At 49.7% G+C, this 17,242-nt stretch overlaps 9 protein-coding genes across 9 annotated transcripts; 4 read left to right on the top strand and 5 right to left on the bottom strand.

The window, feature by feature from the left end:
- Window positions 1–930: 930 nt before the first annotated feature.
- N7525_007949 (proline permease PrnB) lies at window positions 931–2,621 on the top strand (the record flags this gene model as incomplete). The annotated part of the gene is made up of 2 exons (XM_002568372.2): window positions 931–1,117; window positions 1,171–2,621. 2 exons carry the CDS (start codon window positions 931–933, stop codon window positions 2,619–2,621), a joined length of 1,638 nt encoding a protein of 545 aa, XP_002568418.2.
- A 509-nt stretch (window positions 2,622–3,130) lies between these two features.
- On the top strand, window positions 3,131–4,344 carry N7525_007948 (TauD/TfdA dioxygenase family protein; the record flags this gene model as incomplete). Its single annotated transcript, XM_002568371.2, has 3 exons — window positions 3,131–3,233; window positions 3,283–3,862; window positions 3,921–4,344. Coding segments are annotated over 3 exons (1,107 nt in total), but the record flags the coding sequence as incomplete, so codon positions are not given.
- Window positions 4,345–4,980: 636 nt separating this feature from the next.
- N7525_007947 (LipA and NB-ARC domain protein) lies at window positions 4,981–6,798 on the top strand (the record flags this gene model as incomplete). Its single annotated transcript, XM_002568370.1, has 1 exon — window positions 4,981–6,798. The coding sequence occupies one exon, from the start codon at window positions 4,981–4,983 to the stop codon at window positions 6,796–6,798; it is 1,818 nt and encodes a 605-aa protein (XP_002568416.1).
- Window positions 6,799–7,025: 227 nt separating this feature from the next.
- Window positions 7,026–8,648, bottom strand: N7525_007946 (uncharacterized protein; the record flags this gene model as incomplete). Its single annotated transcript, XM_002568369.2, has 8 exons — window positions 7,026–7,126; window positions 7,170–7,370; window positions 7,435–7,626; window positions 7,681–7,939; window positions 7,989–8,174; window positions 8,226–8,300; window positions 8,362–8,487; window positions 8,550–8,648. 8 exons carry the CDS (start codon window positions 8,646–8,648, stop codon window positions 7,026–7,028), a joined length of 1,239 nt encoding a protein of 412 aa, XP_002568415.2.
- A 431-nt stretch (window positions 8,649–9,079) lies between these two features.
- On the bottom strand, window positions 9,080–9,613 carry N7525_007945 (GNAT family N-acetyltransferase; the record flags this gene model as incomplete). Its single annotated transcript, XM_002568367.1, has 1 exon — window positions 9,080–9,613. The coding sequence occupies one exon, from the start codon at window positions 9,611–9,613 to the stop codon at window positions 9,080–9,082; it is 534 nt and encodes a 177-aa protein (XP_002568413.1).
- A 271-nt stretch (window positions 9,614–9,884) lies between these two features.
- On the bottom strand, window positions 9,885–10,697 carry N7525_007944 (A4/G1 family peptidase; the record flags this gene model as incomplete). The annotated part of the gene is made up of 1 exon (XM_002568366.1): window positions 9,885–10,697. One exon carries the CDS (start codon window positions 10,695–10,697, stop codon window positions 9,885–9,887), a length of 813 nt encoding a protein of 270 aa, XP_002568412.1.
- A 1,178-nt stretch (window positions 10,698–11,875) lies between these two features.
- On the bottom strand, window positions 11,876–12,483 carry N7525_007943 (hemerythrin domain-containing protein; the record flags this gene model as incomplete). The annotated part of the gene is made up of 2 exons (XM_002568365.2): window positions 11,876–12,301; window positions 12,379–12,483. 2 exons carry the CDS (start codon window positions 12,481–12,483, stop codon window positions 11,876–11,878), a joined length of 531 nt encoding a protein of 176 aa, XP_002568411.2.
- A 592-nt stretch (window positions 12,484–13,075) lies between these two features.
- erg9 (bifunctional farnesyl-diphosphate farnesyltransferase/squalene synthase) lies at window positions 13,076–14,555 on the bottom strand (the record flags this gene model as incomplete). The annotated part of the gene is made up of 2 exons (XM_002568364.1): window positions 13,076–14,429; window positions 14,488–14,555. 2 exons carry the CDS (start codon window positions 14,553–14,555, stop codon window positions 13,076–13,078), a joined length of 1,422 nt encoding a protein of 473 aa, XP_002568410.1.
- A 380-nt stretch (window positions 14,556–14,935) lies between these two features.
- On the top strand, window positions 14,936–16,622 carry N7525_007941 (DnaJ domain protein; the record flags this gene model as incomplete). The annotated part of the gene is made up of 5 exons (XM_002568363.1): window positions 14,936–15,041; window positions 15,093–15,136; window positions 15,195–15,288; window positions 15,348–16,399; window positions 16,449–16,622. 5 exons carry the CDS (start codon window positions 14,936–14,938, stop codon window positions 16,620–16,622), a joined length of 1,470 nt encoding a protein of 489 aa, XP_002568409.1.
- Window positions 16,623–17,242: the final 620 nt, after the last annotated feature.

The raw sequence follows: 17,242 nt of genomic DNA, 5'->3' as shown, positions 1-17,242 counted from the left end.
TGGAATCTGATGTTTTCTTTTTTTTCTTGTGCACCTATGATATTGCATTGTTTCAAGGTTGAGCTGTTGTCAACACTACCAAACCTTGGAAGGTGGCATGTGATCCTGGGATTCCAAGCTTGTTTGAGCTTAGTACAACCCGTTAACCCCACATGCTGAATATTCATTGGTTGGATCTTAACTGTATTTCCTATTCTGGTTTAGTATCAACTTCCGAAGGTTTTCCCATCCATTTCTCTGATACGAGTTCCTTTATTCCTCTCTACCTCACTTTATCTAGTCTCCTTGCCCAGTCTCTCTGCCCAGCGTTTTTTCCCCTTCTGGGCCCTCTGGTTTGGTGCCGATAGTGCCCCCCCGGACCGGTCACCGGACCGGTGCTGTGGTCATGTAGTGGCCATCTTTTAGATTTTCTATCAACATATTTGGGAGAGTATTTTCCCATTCTACTGCGATACTTGTCATGTATCCAGGTCCCACTTATGATGAAATTTGATGAACAAAATAATCGTACAACATGGGTTTGCAAGCTTTGCTTTTATCTGATTCATCTACGCTCTGAACTGTCTACCCTGCTGGCTATGCGCTAGGTATGGGCTCGAAAAAGTTCGGAATATAAGGCGCCGCAATGATGGATATCACCAGAATCAGCGCCTATATGGTCGCATAATCTTTCAGTCTTATCTTCAGCTGGAAGCCCAGTGACTTACCCCAGGATTGTACCTTTGTCCGGGTGTAACTATGATTAGCTGGCCACGGACCCCTCTATTGACCAGTCATTGATCAGAGATATAGCGGTTTAATATCGCGTGGCTGAGAGTGTCTGTAGGACGGGATGAAATTGCCCTGTGGAAAACCGTTTAAATATAGCACATATTCCTGTCGATCGTTTTCATCTTTATCAAGCATTTTCCCCTTTCGTTGTCGTACAAGATGGCGACAATAGAGACTGAACCCCAAAACTTTGGGAGTGATCAACATCCGATCAGTGAGAAGGGCAAAGCACTTAGAAACTTGATCGAAGCCGATCTGCTCGACGATCGCTATGCGACCACTACCAAACGTGGTTTGAAGAACCGCCATGTTCAGCTAATGGCCCTGGGAGGTACCATCGGAACTGGTAGGTCTGCAGGTTTACGACCTGTGAAAACCAAGATTACTCACGCAAGTCAGGACTTTTCGTGGGTTCCGGCCAAGCCCTGGCTATTGGAGGCCCCGCGTCTCTTCTTTTAGGTTATATCTTCATCTCGGCCATGGTTTACGGCTTGGTCACAGCCATCGCTGAGGTTGGCGCCTACCTTCCAGTACATGGTGGAACGATGAGTTATCATGGATTCCGGTATGTGTCGCGGAGTATGGGTTTTGCCATGGGATACCTATACTGGTACTCTCTCGGAATCTTAGTGCCGTACGAGATCACAGCAGCTGGACTGGTTATTGGATACTGGGACCAGAGTGGATCTATCAACATCGCTGTTTGGATCACAATCATGATGGTCGTCATTATCGCGCTTAACTTTATGCCCGTACGAATATACGGCGAGTCGGAGTTCTGGTTCGCCGGGGTGAAGATCATCACTCTGATCGGCTTGTTGATGGTGTCCTTCATCCTCTTCTGGGGCGGTGGACCTAATCGTCAGCGACTGGGCTTTCATTATTGGAATAACCCGCGCCCATTCAATGCGTATCTCATGACGGGGGATTCGGGCCGCTTCGTGGCCTTGTTGAAATGCACAGTATCCAGCGCCATTGCGTTCATCTTCGCCCCGGAGCTGATTGTGATCAGTGGTGGTGAAATGGAGTCCCCACGGCGCAATGTACCCCGGGCAGCCCGGAGATACATTTACCGATTGGTCTTCTTTTACATCTTTGGTGTGCTAGCCATTGGTGTTATTTGCCCATCCGATGCTAGTCGTCTGACCAAGGGCGATGGCACGGTAAGCTCATCTCCATTCGTGATCGACATCCAGAATGCCGGCATTCCCGTTTTGGACCACATCGTGAACGCTGCCGTCTTGACGTCCGCATGGTCCGCAGGAAACTCCTTCCTGTACATGTCTTCTCGGTCGCTCTATTCTTTGGCTATGTCAGGCAACGCGCCGCATGTGTTCAAGGCATGTAATCGATGGGGTGTCCCATACTGGGCTGTGTCGGCTTCAGCATGCTTCTCGGCATTGGCTTATCTTGCTGTTGGCAACTCCAGTTCGATTGTGTTCAACTGGTTCATCAACTTCACAAACACCTCTGGCTTCATCTCATGGATCTGCTGTTCTGTGGTATTTTTCCGTTTCCGCAAAGCCGTCAAAGCACAGGGTATTGAGCAACCGTACAAATCAAAGCTGCAGCCGCATGGGGTTTATTTTGGCCTCGCGGGTGCTACACTCATGGTACTCATAAATGGGTTCACAGTCTTTTTCCCGTCGGAATGGTCTGTGAGTAACTTTTTCACCGCATATATCGGCATTCCCGCTTTCTTGATTCTGTACCTTGGACACCGGGCACTGTATTGGAGTGACCCATGGGCATGGCGCCCGGAGGAAGTTGATATGCACACTGGTTTGGATGAGATTATTGCTGCTGAGCAACCGCCAAAACCGCGGGGCCCTTGGTGGAAGTTTTGGTGATATACATAATAACGTGAGGAGACCTCGTGAGTAACGGACTCTTGATTTCCGGGGGTCCTTCCCATGTCGCCCTGGAGAATCGTTTTTGTTTGTCATGTCTGGAATGTTTGTTGGTCTATAAATGCTCGTAATATTTGATCTGTTTGCGCTGCTTGGCAATATTTTATGACATCAAATATCCGAGCGGGTGTGTTGCCACTACTCACCCACCTTATCGCCATACTGATCTCCCGTAACATCCAGTAACAACTAACACCTCAATATTGCCCCGTAATTCCGAGTTTAGCTTATCAAACGACTCCATTAGTGAAATATCCAGTGCCGACCTCTTTATCTATCATCCCTCTCATTCGGTAAAGATTCGGTATACGCCGTTGACCGTTCACAACCTGGTCTTGAGAACTAAATCGCTTAGTATCGGCCAAGAACTATAAATACTATCGTGTTAAAACACCATATGAACATCATATTTCGAGCTGTGAACTTGGAGATCTGAAGAAAGCGAAACTATGGCCGTGCTGCCACTTACCGTCCGTCCCCTCCAACCTCCTCCGGGCTCAAGCATTGACTTTGGTGCTGAGATTCAAGGTGTTGACCTGGAGAACTTAACTGGTTCGTGGATTCCCACCAACTGCAGGAGCACAAACTAATGGTCATACAGAGGAGCAGTTTGGGACGATTCGGAAGGCCCTCTACGAGCACCACGTCGTGGTGTTCAAACACCAGAAAGGGCTATCACCTAAAGCCCAGTATGAGCTGACCAAGCGCTTCGACCCAGTATCCGACAACTATGGACATGGCAAGACCATTGATGCGAAGCGAAGCATCCTCCACCCGGATCTGAAGACTGTGCCTCACCAGCCACAAGTGCAGGTGATTGGAAACGGGCACGTTGATTCATACGAGGGTCTTAAAGATATCACCCTACGACATCCTCACCACCGGACATTCCACCAAGATCACGTCCCAGAGGAGAAGGATTATGAGTTCACTCGATTTTATCGTTGGCACATCGATGCTGCGCTCTACGATCTATACCCGCCCCAGGTGACCACGCTTATGGCTGTGAGTGTGCCTAAAGGCCGCCGACAGACATTATTATATGATGATGGAACCGGAGAAACAATGGATGTACCGCTTGGAACAACGGCTTTTGTCAGTGGCGAGCGGATGTTTGAGCTACTTTCGTCCGAGGATAAAGAATTGGTGAAGACGAGCAAAATTGAATATGCCCCCCATCCGTAAGACCTCCTATGATATGCTCATATATATGACCGACCCAGCTAACCGCCACGACAGGTACATTTGGATGAGCCAAGCACATTCCCGATCCACGGGGCTTGGTATGCATTCAGAAGGCCTTGAGTTGCCCGACTCAGAACTGCCACCTATCGATCCTGGTAAGATCATGGTCTTCCCGATGACCTGGAAAAACCCAGTGACGGGAAAATTGGCTCTGCAGATCCATCCCTCAGCCGTGCGCCGTATCCACTGTGCCGATGGAACCACGATCGACGACTTGACCCGTGTGCGGGATATTGTCTATAAGTTGCAGCGGCCGGCCATCAGCCCTCAGTATGTGTATCCGCATGACTGGGAGGATAATGACTTGGTGTTATTCAACAACCGCGGTGTGCTGCATTCTGTGGTTGGTGCTTTTCAACCCGACGAGGTGCGATTGTTCCGTCAATGTAACTTGGCGGCTTCGGAGCCCCCGGTTGGAGCGTGAGTGCTTTTGGTTTTGCTTCGAAGAAGATTATCCATGGATGTTTTGACAGGCCGCAAGTATAGAAATAGCCTCACTTTAAAGGGGCTACCGACTATGTATATTTAAGCTTTTCTAGACTTCAAAGTTCTTCTCTCACGCTTAAGTATACATATCTATACCTAGGTACCTTCCAAGGTTCCGTTCTTCATGGCTTTCATTGTTCATCGCATTCACCAACCTTCAACATCTGCCAATCAGCTGCTCTAGAACTGTTATCCTGTGAGCCAAGGAGGGCCAGGTATTAACTAGCCGTGGAGGCATCCATGGATTACCTGATTCATCGTATTACCTGCCTAGATGGCTACCTAGGAGGTATAACAGGATGTCCTTCCTTAAGCAGGCTTGTTTACATATATTCTTCTCGCATTTCTCTCTACCTAGTTAATAGGTTTGAGGGAGATATGTAGAAACCGCTTGAATTACTGCGTATTCTCCATATTCTTGAGGACTACCCAGGTTGTTGATGTACACAGTCTCAGGCATCTAATTTATGCCTCAGGCTACAGCCAAGCTCGGGCCAATCAACATTCTTGGCTGTGCCCCTGAAAATAAAACAGTTCAGTCGCGTGCTTCTCGAGGATCATGTAGAAAATGTCATCTGGATATTTAAACCCAGGTCATCCACCAGGTTCGTTTCATATCAGGCGGAAGCCCGTGTCAAACCCGAACTTACGAGCTACGGCGCATGCCGATCAGCGGGAAGCAACAGCTTATGCTGCCAGTACCCCGTCTCTTGTGGCCCCATCACAGCCCCCATCATATACGGACCTTTATGGACCGCCACCTCCTAGACCTGTAAGTCCAGGCTCATTGCCGCGACCAAGGACAGCAGGACCAACTTCATCTCCAACTCCTCCGCCGACACCTGTTCAAAAGGCATACAGTGAAGCTCGGCATTTCCTCACTGGTCTAATCAGTCGGCCAACGGAATCAAACAAGCATGTCACCATTTTGCGACATTCTCATGGACTGGTCTTTTACCGTGGACCCACTACATCGGTCGCTATATCAATCTTCTCTGATTCCCCTTTACCACCTGAACACACCTTGTGGCTGCAGAGCAAAGGTTGGAGCGGGAAGACCGGGATGCAATTCAAGTCATTCCTCCGTCTCCGAGATAGCTGGCTGGATGTGACCCCGGGTATGCCGTTGAGGGCCGACCAGGTGACTCCGGATGATGAACGAGCTTGGCAACGCGACATCAAGAAATTCCGAAAGAAGGCTCCAGCCCGTCCACGCGACACACATCAGCTACGTGAAACCGCCGTTGTGCGGATTCCAGCCGAAGCAGGCGATGGCTACTTCCAGCTAGTCCTCTGCCAAGGAGTCAAGAAGAAGGTGCTTGGCAATAGTCCCGTGTTCCGGGTGCTCTCTACGTCCACCGCTCCCAGCTCTATCCGCGGCGCGAGCTTGAGCACGCTGCCTTTGGAGGTTGGGGCTATGGTTGTGAGCCTTTATGCGCAAACTGCAGCGCGAACCGCAGCAGGTCCGGCCGCCTTAGCTATTCAAGCAAAAGTTGCTCCGTTACAGGCTAAAGCGGCCCCATTTCGTCCATCGTGGGTGACAAAGTCTGCCGTCCAAAAGGCTTACACGTCTAGTGGTATCGAGAACCGCGTGGGCGGTATTATTAATGGCCCTAAAGGCCCTATTGGGCGGCCTCAGATAAATGGAGCAGCGCCAGAAATAGTTGGAAGCAATCCGGTTCCTATCGATGTCGGCCCTCAGCCACCGTTTCCTATGACATTCAAAGCTCGCTGTCAGACCGATCAAATCCCGTACTCCGACAACCCTGAAGATATACCGAAGTTAAGCTTAACTAGAATGCCCGACTGGGTGACGGAGCAGTTAAGGGGCTACTTCTTCGGCTGGGCTCGATTCGAAACCGGGTCAAGCAAAGGTCCCTCGACTAATGAATGGTGCCCAGCTATCTTGTCTGTGCGGGCATTAGATCCTCTCCAAGCAACCAGAGTTAATCTGGCTCAAATATCGAAACGGGTGGTCGCAATTCGACTCCTCGAGGATGTTCCTCTCCAAACAAACAAAATCGAGATTCATGTTTTGGGATACCTACGCGCTGATGTCCCACCACCCACCGGCGCCACGAACAAAGAGCTCGCCGAGGCGCAAGCGGCAGCTGCAGAAGCAGCTCTGCTTGCCGATATATACGACGCATCTGTTGTACAGGATACTCTGGCTCACCCCGCGTGGGCCGCAGAACACCCGGCCATGTCAGACCTTCAGCAAAGCTCGAATTGGATTGATCGCACGGTTGAGGGGTATACCAATATCATCGCCCGTGGGCAGAAGTTGGTAGAGCAAGTTCCACTACACCTGGTTGGAGTTCGCTCGGTCACCGATGAGCTCAGAGAGAGCCAAGTTGCCGTAAATGGGTTTTACATTGTCCGCTAAGCCTTGTCAATAAGCTCATATGTCTTTTGCAGGTGCACAACGGACTTTAATATGTAAAACCTCCTATGTATAATATTTATTGCATCCCTTCAGGGTCCTTTACATATACCCTCATAATGACAGATTTCAACGGGCAATTAGTATCCCCATTTGACCGTTTCAATGTCAACACTGCACTATCTTTGACTATCTCCTGATTGCCCACAGTTTCCTCGCAATTGCCTCCATCATTGACCTGCTGATGTACCGTCCAGCAAGTTTTTAGAATGCTCGATCTCATTGTGAGAGAAACAAATATTCATGATTTTCACCATTTCCGCAGCTACCACTGTCAGCCCGAGTGTATTCCAAGGCTGTGGAAACAAACCTACCTGACATCCTATCGCCGGCTGCATCATTTCCATCGCGCCCATTCATCCGAGTGTAATGGAGCACAAGGTCGACCCGTGGCCGACGACCTGTTTGGTACATTTCAAGTCGCATGGGGATGTCGTGCGGTGTGCTACCACAAGGAAGCAAGGTGGCAATGCTGACGGCATCTTCAATTGCCATAGCTGCTCCCTGTCCCATGTCTAACGAGTTATCAGTATATGTCACTCATTCAGTTTGTCGGGTTGAAGCTGTTCAGTTCCTTACATGGCTGGAACGGATGTGCTGCGTCTCCCAGAAGAGCAGCGCGGCCTCGAGTCCAGGTGGGCAGTGACTCCATATCGTACAAATCCCATACTTTGAGGTCTTTATCCGCGCTTGCGATGACTTGCTGAACACCGGGTGAAAACTTAGAAAAGGCCTTGACAATTGTAGTCTTGTCTCCAGCTGCCTGCCAGCCTATTAGTGCCAAGTTGTCAGTGCCTTCCTATGCCAAACAAGGAAAGCCCTTACAGTCACTTTGGTTATCTGCCTGGATCTCACTCGAAGGGACAAAGGCACAAAGGTTGAGGATTTTGCCATCAGAGCAAGGGTAAGCCACGAGACGCCGGTCGTCAGATGCCCACTCAATAAACACGCCCGTGTTTCGCACGAAACCCACCGTGCTTGTATGTTGCCTTAATTGATCAGTGGGAAGAAGCCAACGAAAGCATGACTTGCCGACGGGGTATGGAGAGGGAGATCCCGGGGCGATACTCTGGCGGATCTGGGACTATAAAAAAGTCAGAACGGGACTACGCCGTATCATCTGATATTCGTACATGCAGTCCATCTGCACCAAGGAGCAAATCCGCTCTAAAAGTGCGACCATCATCGAGAGTGACCGATGGGCAAGTCCCTTCCAGATTGACCTGGGTGATTCTACACCGTGTGTGCAGCGTTGCTGTTTCAAGGGCACGTTTCTTGAGTTGATTGTGCAGTTCAACTCGATGCACGAGGTACCACTCCTGTGCTAAAATTAGAACATCGTCCTGGCTGGGTCCTCTTCATTCACCTACTGCCTGCCAATGATGACGAGTGTCGGCGAACTCTCTCTTGTACGTCAACTCCCCGTCGAATCCATATCGGTGTATCTGGAGAAAGCAAAACATCAATTTAAGCCACTCTCGCCAAGGGACAAAACACAAATCTGACCTCATGAAGCAATGTACCCCCGAAATCAACCGGATTAATGCCCATCCAGCGTAGCAAGGCAGTGCAATTCGGCGGCAGATGAATTGCGGCACCTGTCTCCCTTAAAAAAGCCGATCTTTCGAGAATCTAAGCTGTGGGGTGAGTGACTGGTTCTATAACAACCTTGCAAGTTGCTTCTAGGGGCATACCACAACGCGATGCCCTTGTTTCCCGAGGGCAATAGCTGCCGAGAGACCAGCAATGCCGGCGCCGATGACGAGAACATCAAGCTGATCTGAGGCTGTCATGGTAAAGAGCCGCTTGGGAGGTTTAGATATACAACATATTGGCTTCCTGTCACGAATCTCTGACGCAGTATTTATAGCGGTATGGTCTCTCATCCAGGTTCCTAATTTGGATATCCCCGACACCTATCTCCGAGTCGCCAAGGGGAAGTGGATGCTTAAATGCTAGAAGATCGTCTCTGCGGGTCTTGAATTGCGGTACTTTCGGGCTGAAGCGCAGGACACCCCACCTATGCACTACGTACTAGTAAAAGGCGGGTTACAGCTCGGCGATACTCAAGAAAAAAGAGTTCCGAAGCACCGAAGTACTTCGAAGGCCCGCTTATATCATCAGCCAGCCCAATATTGTTGGGTTGAAGTGATCGGCACTGCACTGACGGCACAATTTCCGTGTTCTTTTCGAATATATCCAGGCCAGGTCAGGTACCCATTGATCACAAAAGTTCACACCCCATGAAAACAGTCCTTTGTATCGGAGTATCATAATACGGTGCAATATCCACAAATCCATATTTCCGATATAACCGTTGTGCCGCTGTCATTTCAGGTAGGGTGTCCAGGCGCATTCCGCGGTATCCCAGAGCTCTGGCTTGGGCGAGGATCGCTTGGACGAGTTTTTCACCCAGGCGTTCTCCGCGAGCTTCCTTAAGAACATACAGACGCTTCATTTCACACCAGCCGTCAGAGCTGCGCCGGAGTGCCACACATCCGAGAGCAGAAGGGAACTGCGGGGGTATGATTGTGTCGACTAGTCCATCGGTATCATATTCATGGACCCCCGTGTCTACCCGTGCGATCAAAAGAGCTCCCCCTTGAGATGGAGCATATTTCCCAGGGAGAGAATCCAGTTCCTCTTGAAACGATTGAAAGGTGAGGTCGATGCCGAGGGATGTGGCATAATCGGAAAACAGCGACAGGATAGAATCGGCGTCTTCGGGGAATTGCGCTGGTTCTATTTGGATTTTCATGGCGGAGGAAGATGAAGTTGAGATGTTCAAGAGCCAAAAGCCAAAAGCCAAAAGCCAAAGACGTTAATCTTTTAGTTTGACAGCAAACTGCGATGACTCATAATCTGAGAAGGAGAAGTACACCTCAGAGCTATACACTATATTCAGTCATTGCTTTCTTTTGATAAATTCCACGAGATTGAATGAAATATATGAGTATCACCCATTGTACAAAACGCCAAACTCATCAACTCCTAAAATCAAACAGCCTCCCATGCATATGCATATCAAGTTACTGGTAGGTAACAAAGAACTCGGTGTCACTCTGGATTTCCACATGGGCCTTGACATCACCATTCTGCTGGATATCCAGAACGGCAGCGTTGTTGACACCGTATTTCGCACCACCGGCCTCGGCCTGCGCACCGGTAAAGTCGACTCTGTTGAAGTTGACCAAGGGAACCATGCTGTTACCGGTGTTGAAGTCCTCAACTATCCATTCGGCGTTTTGGCCAGCAAGGGTGGCGTCGGCCGAGGGTGCAGACAGAGTCTTGGTAACACTCTGGCCGCTGGACTTATTCTCGATGATGGCAGCACCCTTGCTGGGCGAATATGTCTCGACTTTCGCGACGATAACGTCGCCCGCGGACAATGCAAGGTCAAAGTTCTCCGCACTTAATGGATACCACTCGTACCAGGCATCAAATGTCTTCTTGCCATCCTGGATATAGGTATCGATGCCAGTTTGCAAAATGGCCTTGGTGTAAGTGTCACCATCGATACCGACCCAGGCGGACACAGCCTGCATCTCTCCAGAGTCGTTGGTGGCCGTCGGCTCGGGGACAGTGAACGTTGCAGACACAGCACTGTAGGTACCACTGGGGGGCGGCTGCTCGCGTACAACCCCAGCCCAGTTCTTGCTGTATTGAGCATTGGCTCCCGCGGCTGCTTCTTTGAGTAGAACGCCTTTCTCCTCGTCGGGTAGTGACTGACGTGGCAGAGTGCCACGGGACTGCAGTCGGTCAATCAGGCCGCTGCGAGGGGCAGCGAAAGATGTGCCTGCTAGTATAGCGGTGGCTAGGATCGTGGTGGATGTGAACTTCATATTGGCAGCGGCGGGAGTTCGAGCACTGGGGTGGGTATATGTATAGATAGCAAGGACATGAAGCTATGACTTGACTAGCCTAATATCTCTTAGATTTAGTCTCATGGTACTTATATCCTGCATCTCGTGGAAGTTGCATGCGGCACCACATCATGCCCAACCCGCATGGGGAAATGGAGCTCGTGGCGTGGTACTGATGACCCCGGGCATAAGATGAGACACATTGATGGACCCGCTAGAGTGGAGATTTGGAAAGAGGAGAAAAGAAATGCACGATCTTCCCGGACATCTGAGTAGCATCGATTAACAGGTTCATGACCTGTAATTGCTGCAGTTGTGCTGATCTTCTCTCTATCCTGCTGATTGCCCATGGTGAAGGCCAAGGCTGCCTTTCCGTTATCGTCACGATGTGAGACCTAGAGCATATGAGCAGCTCAGCCGAGCTTGCGCGTCTCTGTAATGGGCACATTCCTGGAGACAGAAACATCTGACAGCGGAGCCCCGACGGATCAGACGAAGATCGGCGATCCCGCGATCTGCCATGAGATTCACCCAACTTGAAGTGACACGCATTTCAATAAAGATTAACCATGCATATTATGCATATTGTATGTATGCAGTATCGATATTCCCGGGCTTGCGGCTGTTCCACACTCCCCATTTTTACGTGACTTCGTACCGTTAACCCTGCATTCTTACTATCGACTGATACATTGGCGGAACTGAGAGTGGTTGCTTCGGAAGACACCACCACCAATAGAACGAGAAATCACCAAACTAGGCCGAGTGATAGAAAGGTCTTCGAAACAGAAAAGCTCGTGCGAGCCTGCTTGCAATGTCACCTGGGTGCGGTTAGTGCACATACCAAGCAAGGGATGACAACGTGTTCACATTCCTGAGTCCGTCATGGTCGAGCCTCCGGGAACAGTACCGTTAGCAGTGGTCGCTTGACTTGAAGCCAACTACCTTCATGCAGTGCCTCGCGTGGGATGAATATTGATGAAGCAGAATCAGATCCCTCGAAATGACAAACGCGATTGCCTCCCCAAGAGCAAATAAGAAATAAGAAGGTTCACATTAAGACAAACATATATGTATAGTGTGTTCAGGGAAAAGGGATGATATGTTTCTGAAATAAGATCGTCAATAGTTACTTGCCTCCACTCCATTCTTCAATATCACATAGGGAGCTGACGCATCTCGGCAAGAGACCAGAACTTGCGCATATTGGCAGCTCCAAGAGTTTGAACCTCTTGGTCCAAGTGTGTCCACAGAACTTTGCCAAACCCTTCCATCAACCGTTTCACCTCTTCGCGGCGTATATCTTCCTCGCCGGACCGACACTGCTCAAGATAGTTCTCAAGTTTCTCAAGTCCCGCATGGATTTGTCTGTGCTGACTCAATAACTCGAGCTCCTTTCGAAACTCAGGCATTCTCTTCGCCAATACGGGGAATATGTGTTGCTCCTCGATGGAGTGATGGAAATCCAATTGCGAGCAGAACTGAAGACCCAGCGTAATCATCTGGCGGGCTGAGAGTGCCCGTTTCCCTGAGCTTTCACATGCCTCCCAAAGCTGGTTCCATATTAAACGGAAATGTCCATGCTGAATGAGGGTTAGTGGACTTGTAAATGAAAATACTCAGGTTGTGAAAAATGTGCCAAGGTGATAGATAAGCTTACAAATCCTTCCATTTGCTCCGCCATGCGATTATACGCCCGGAAATCACTCGCGGACAATGGAGAGTCGCTCGAGTCCCCAGAAGAGGTCATCTTTTTGGAACCCATTGGATTGAGGCTTCGACGAAACGCTTGCCGAGGGATAGAAGACAAGAGAAATGGAAAGCGAAGATGCATAAGTGTACTGGAAGTACTTTGTTGAGAAAAGATGTAGAACGACAAACAATCTGGGGTTGATTTGAAAGCCCAGGTTTTTGATTAGGAATTCTCCATATCTATTTTTAGTTATCGAAAAAGTCCAACTTCCAAAAGATTGATTCCATTCCCAATAGACATATACAAATTTACATATACGGGATATCCCAGATCTTCAATGGATATTTGCCAACCGTAGGACAAAAATCTAGTACTCACTGGCGAGATAAATCTCCATTTCGATATAAGCACTTCTTCGGCACAATCTCGGCCATAAAAAGGGCCGGGTCGCAATTTGACATCCGTGCTAGGAATTTGGGTTGGAAATGGGAAGGTTAGTATGCGTAGGTGCACGAAAGAAAAGAAAAGGTTATGATATTATCAATACACGTCGGGGCCACCGGGGACGAGAAAATAGTAACACAATATGCCGCCAGGAGGGGGAATCGAAAATATTAGACAGTATAAGGTCGTAACGCCGTGTGAGAATAATTTCTTAGGGGTTTCAAAGCTCGGGGTGTTCAAGCTGGCTCTTCACCGGAGGCCGGAAGTTGCCGGACGTGATCTCCTTGAAGGCAAGGTCGAACCGGGCGCCCATCATCCAGGCAGCGAAGATCATGATACTAGCGACAACGACAACGATAACTCCCATGAGAGCCATCATGAAGTACACATCTTTCTTGTTCTCATCCTCTTCTCGCTTCCTCTGCAGCTCGGCCGCAGTGGCTTCACCGGAGACCTTGCGGTTGGCGGCATCGGCGGATTGCGTCGGGAAGATGGTCTCGATAAACTTCTCAATCTGTCCGCAGACAATGCTGATCTTCAGGAAGTTGGGATCCTTGGGGGTATTCTTCTTGTGGATCTTGCGCGTGTACTGGCGGAAGGTGTCGCATAGAACCGACAAGTTCTGCGTGGACTTGTGCATGAGGTCACAAGCATCTCCCTTGGTGATTTTGATGTTGCGCTTGAAGATATCAGGATTGCGGAAACACAGCTCCATTGTGGCGATGGCCATGGACTGCGGGATCGCACAGAAGTTGAAAACACTCTGCTCTCGCATACCGGCCAGGTAGAACAGACATTCCTCGGCATGCTCCAGCGCGTTCAGAACCATCTCCGAACTGCAGTTAAGGGCTGCGTCGAGGTGCTCGGGCTTGAAGAGATCCTCGAAGTTGTCGACATGGTTGGACCAAATTTCCTGAGGCCAGAACCGTCGGTTATCATCGAAATCCTCCCGGACGTCACGGATGATATTGGTCTTCTGGAGGAAAAGGCCCATTGACTTGTGCAAGTTGGGGCGTTTCAACAAAGCTGGGTTACCAAACCCGGCTTCGACAAAGAGGCGGGTAAGGCCCTCGCCAACCAGTCCAGCGACATAGAAACAGTACAGATCATACTCCTTCTTGGTCTTGACACTGGCATCGTCATTCTCTGCCTTGATGGCATAGTCAGCCATGCCATTGCCCATCTTTTCGGTGATGTCCTTGATGATAGCCTGATACTCAGGCTTCATGTTCATGAACTCGGTGATGACGTGGTTGAACTGAACCAGCAGCTCACGGTCCTTCTCCTCCGGCCTATTCCCAGTGAAAGTCCAGCCATCTTGCGTCAGGATATCCTTAAAGTCTCGGAGGAGAGGTTCCTTCGTGGCCAAGGGAATGGAAGTGTCATCCTCGATGGTATCCAGCCCACGTAGGACCAAGTAGAAAATGCAGATAGGAATCAACAGTTCGGGATGCAACTCCTTGATAACAGCGCTGAAGCTGCGGCTGGTCTTGTCCAAAAACTTGAAACAGATCTTCTGATTCTCGGTCTCGTTCTTCTCGTTACGCTCATGAGGCGGGTTGTGCCAGACTTTCCTATGCGGCGTGGATGATTAGCTTGGCATGTCATCTCCCAGGAATTTCCAGAACATACCACTGGATAATTGCCCTCAGCTCCATGGGGTGAAAGGAGTAGTAGAGAGCATTGCCGATGAGACCCATGATGGGCGGGGGAGAGGCGCGTAAGACGGAAGTTCAAGGAATTATTAGAAGGCGAAGTAGCCTAATAGTGTAAACAGGATCCAGAAAAAAGGGAATTGAAGCCGAGAATTAATCAAAAAACACAAAAAGCAACAGAACCTGGGGGAACGGCGGATGGGGAGGGAAAAGGGGAAAAGGCCAGACAAATTAAAAGCAGAGTTAGCTTACACGTGACTGGAGCAAACCATGCATACAACCCCACATGATATCAGCGCCAACTCCCGAAAAATATCTTGAGGTTCTGCCTAAACAACACAGGTCTACTGATTTTCCTTTCTTCAGACCTTTGAATTTTATCTTTCCCCAACCTACCTGTTCTCAAGTTAGGCTCGGTCGCTGCGATGGTTGCCGATACTGCCTACTACGATGCCCTAGGTGTGCCACCTACGGCCACCGAGCTGGAAATCAAGAAGGCCTACCGGAAACTTGCTATTGTCACTCACCCAGGTATGCCTGTCTCTGAATTACTCTACCAATCTTTCTAATCCAGTATTGCAGATAAGAACCCGGGAGATGAAACCGCACATGAACGCTTCCAGGCGGTATGATTGCGCAACAACAATGATGCATTTACACGAGGCTGATATCCTGCTACTATAGATCGGTGAGGCATACCAAGTCCTGAGCAATGAAGATCTCCGAAAGCGATATGATAAATTTGGCAAGGAGGAGTCGGTGCCTGGTGGTGGCTTCGGTATGTCCATTACATGCGTACTGATGACTAGCGCAACGTTTCTGATTTGTCGTGTACAGAGGACCCCTCCGAATTTTTCAGCATGATATTCGGTGGTGAGGCGTTTGTTGATCTTATCGGCGAGATTTCCCTCATGAAGGACCTCACCGCGACTATGGACATCACGATGCAGGAGATGGAAGAGGAAGAGCTGGCCCAGTCCGCGGAAGAGAAGCTGAACATCCACGACGAGGAGGCGAAGGCTGCAGCTGGAGCCCCGGCCCCTGCTCATGAAACCCACGATACCGCGGCAGGCGCCGCACCTGCAGCTGCAGCTGCAGCTGCCGGCGCGTCCGACAAGCCAACCACCGACCAGAGCTCTGGCACCAGCACCCCCCGACGAAACTTCGGCCAACAGGCACTCATGGACAAATCCGAAGAAGAAGCGCGCATGGAGGCAGCTGGTCTGTCCCAGGAGGAGAAGGAGCTGCGCAAGAAGGAGAAGAAGAAGGGTCTGTCCAAGGAGCAGCAAGAACGCCTTACTGCCTTTGAGGATGAGCGCAGAAAGGCCCGCGAGGATCGTGTCAACACACTAGCGAATAAGCTAATCGATCGTTTGAGCGTTTGGACTGAGACGGACAAGGGCAAGGATGTGTCCCATGCTTTCGAGGAGAAGATCCGACTCGAGGTCGAGAACTTGAAGATGGAATCTTTCGGCCTGGAAATTCTCCACGCTGTCGGCCAGACCTATGTCCAGAAGGGTACTTCCTTCCTCAAGTCACAGAAGTTCCTGGGTATCTCTGGCTTCTTCTCCCGGTTGAAGGACAAGGGCACCCTTGCGAAGGAGACGTGGACCACCATCTCCACAGCCATCGATGCACAGATGACTATGGAGGAGATGGCCAAGATGGAGGAACGCGGTGGTGAAGATTGGACTGACGAGAAGAAGGCCGAATACGAGAAGAAAGTTACTGGCAAGATCCTCGCTGCGGCGTGGCGTGGCAGCAAGTTTGAAATCCAGAGTGTCCTGCGTGATGTCTGTGACCAGATTCTGAGCGACAAGCGCACCCGACTTGAGAAACGTATTGAGCGTGCGCATGCGCTGGTGATTGCCGGCAATATCTACGCGAAGGTATATTGACGTCCCTTTTCTGCAGGAGTACCACGCTAATCACTTTTAGGCCGCACGCGACCCCGAGGAAGAAGGCGATTACATGGCCTTCGAGCAGCTTATGGCCGAGGCCATGAGCAAAAAGGGCAAGGATGAGAAGGAGAAGGACAAGAAGAAGAAGAAGTCCAAGCACGACCATGAGGAGACCCACGGGAAAGAGCCTGTGGAAGAGACCACTGTCTGATTCTTCATTATCCATCTCATCTTTTTGTTTCTGTTTGAGTTTCATCTCGTACCTGTTCTTTCTTCATAGCCGGTTCATTATATCCTGGACATACATGTTGGGTTTGCTTTTTACTTTCTCGCCTGTTTCCCAGGACGATTCTGCTTTTTACAGCGACTGGACGCTTACCGGTTGCGGCGGCCAGTTTGTTCAAGCGATAGATTGGACTATATACCTCCCTTTCTCTGACTAGTCGCAACAGCACGGCAACGGTTTGATGATTGTATGGACATAGATGCTCTTAATAATAACATTGGAAGCCCATTGGCATGACATCAGTTATTATTGGTACTGTAGGTGGTATAAGAATGTTGAAAACACGCAGAACATGTAACCCGTCCCCATGAAACCGATTGCTTTTTTTGGGCTAACTACCTAGGTAGTTAGTTAAATAGATTACGAAAAGGACACGAATACTAGTAAGACTTCAATAACTTCTAGGAGCCCGCCACACGCTCCTAAGACTATCCTTGTATATTAGAATGAGTCTTCCCTTTGGCTTTTCTGAGAGGCGTCAACTAATCTTGCTCTAGTTCTTTACCCACAATGGCCGAACCAACAGGTACCACTCTTGCCTTGTG

The sequence above is a fragment of the Penicillium rubens genome (assembly GCF_028828025.1).
Source record: "Penicillium rubens strain IBT 27055 chromosome Unknown utg000003l_segment0_segment0, whole genome shotgun sequence".
NCBI classification, from domain to species: Eukaryota; Fungi; Ascomycota; class Eurotiomycetes; order Eurotiales; family Aspergillaceae; genus Penicillium; species Penicillium rubens.
The sequence above is the reverse complement of the archived record's forward strand: the minus strand, read 5'-3'. Positions and strand labels throughout refer to the sequence as shown.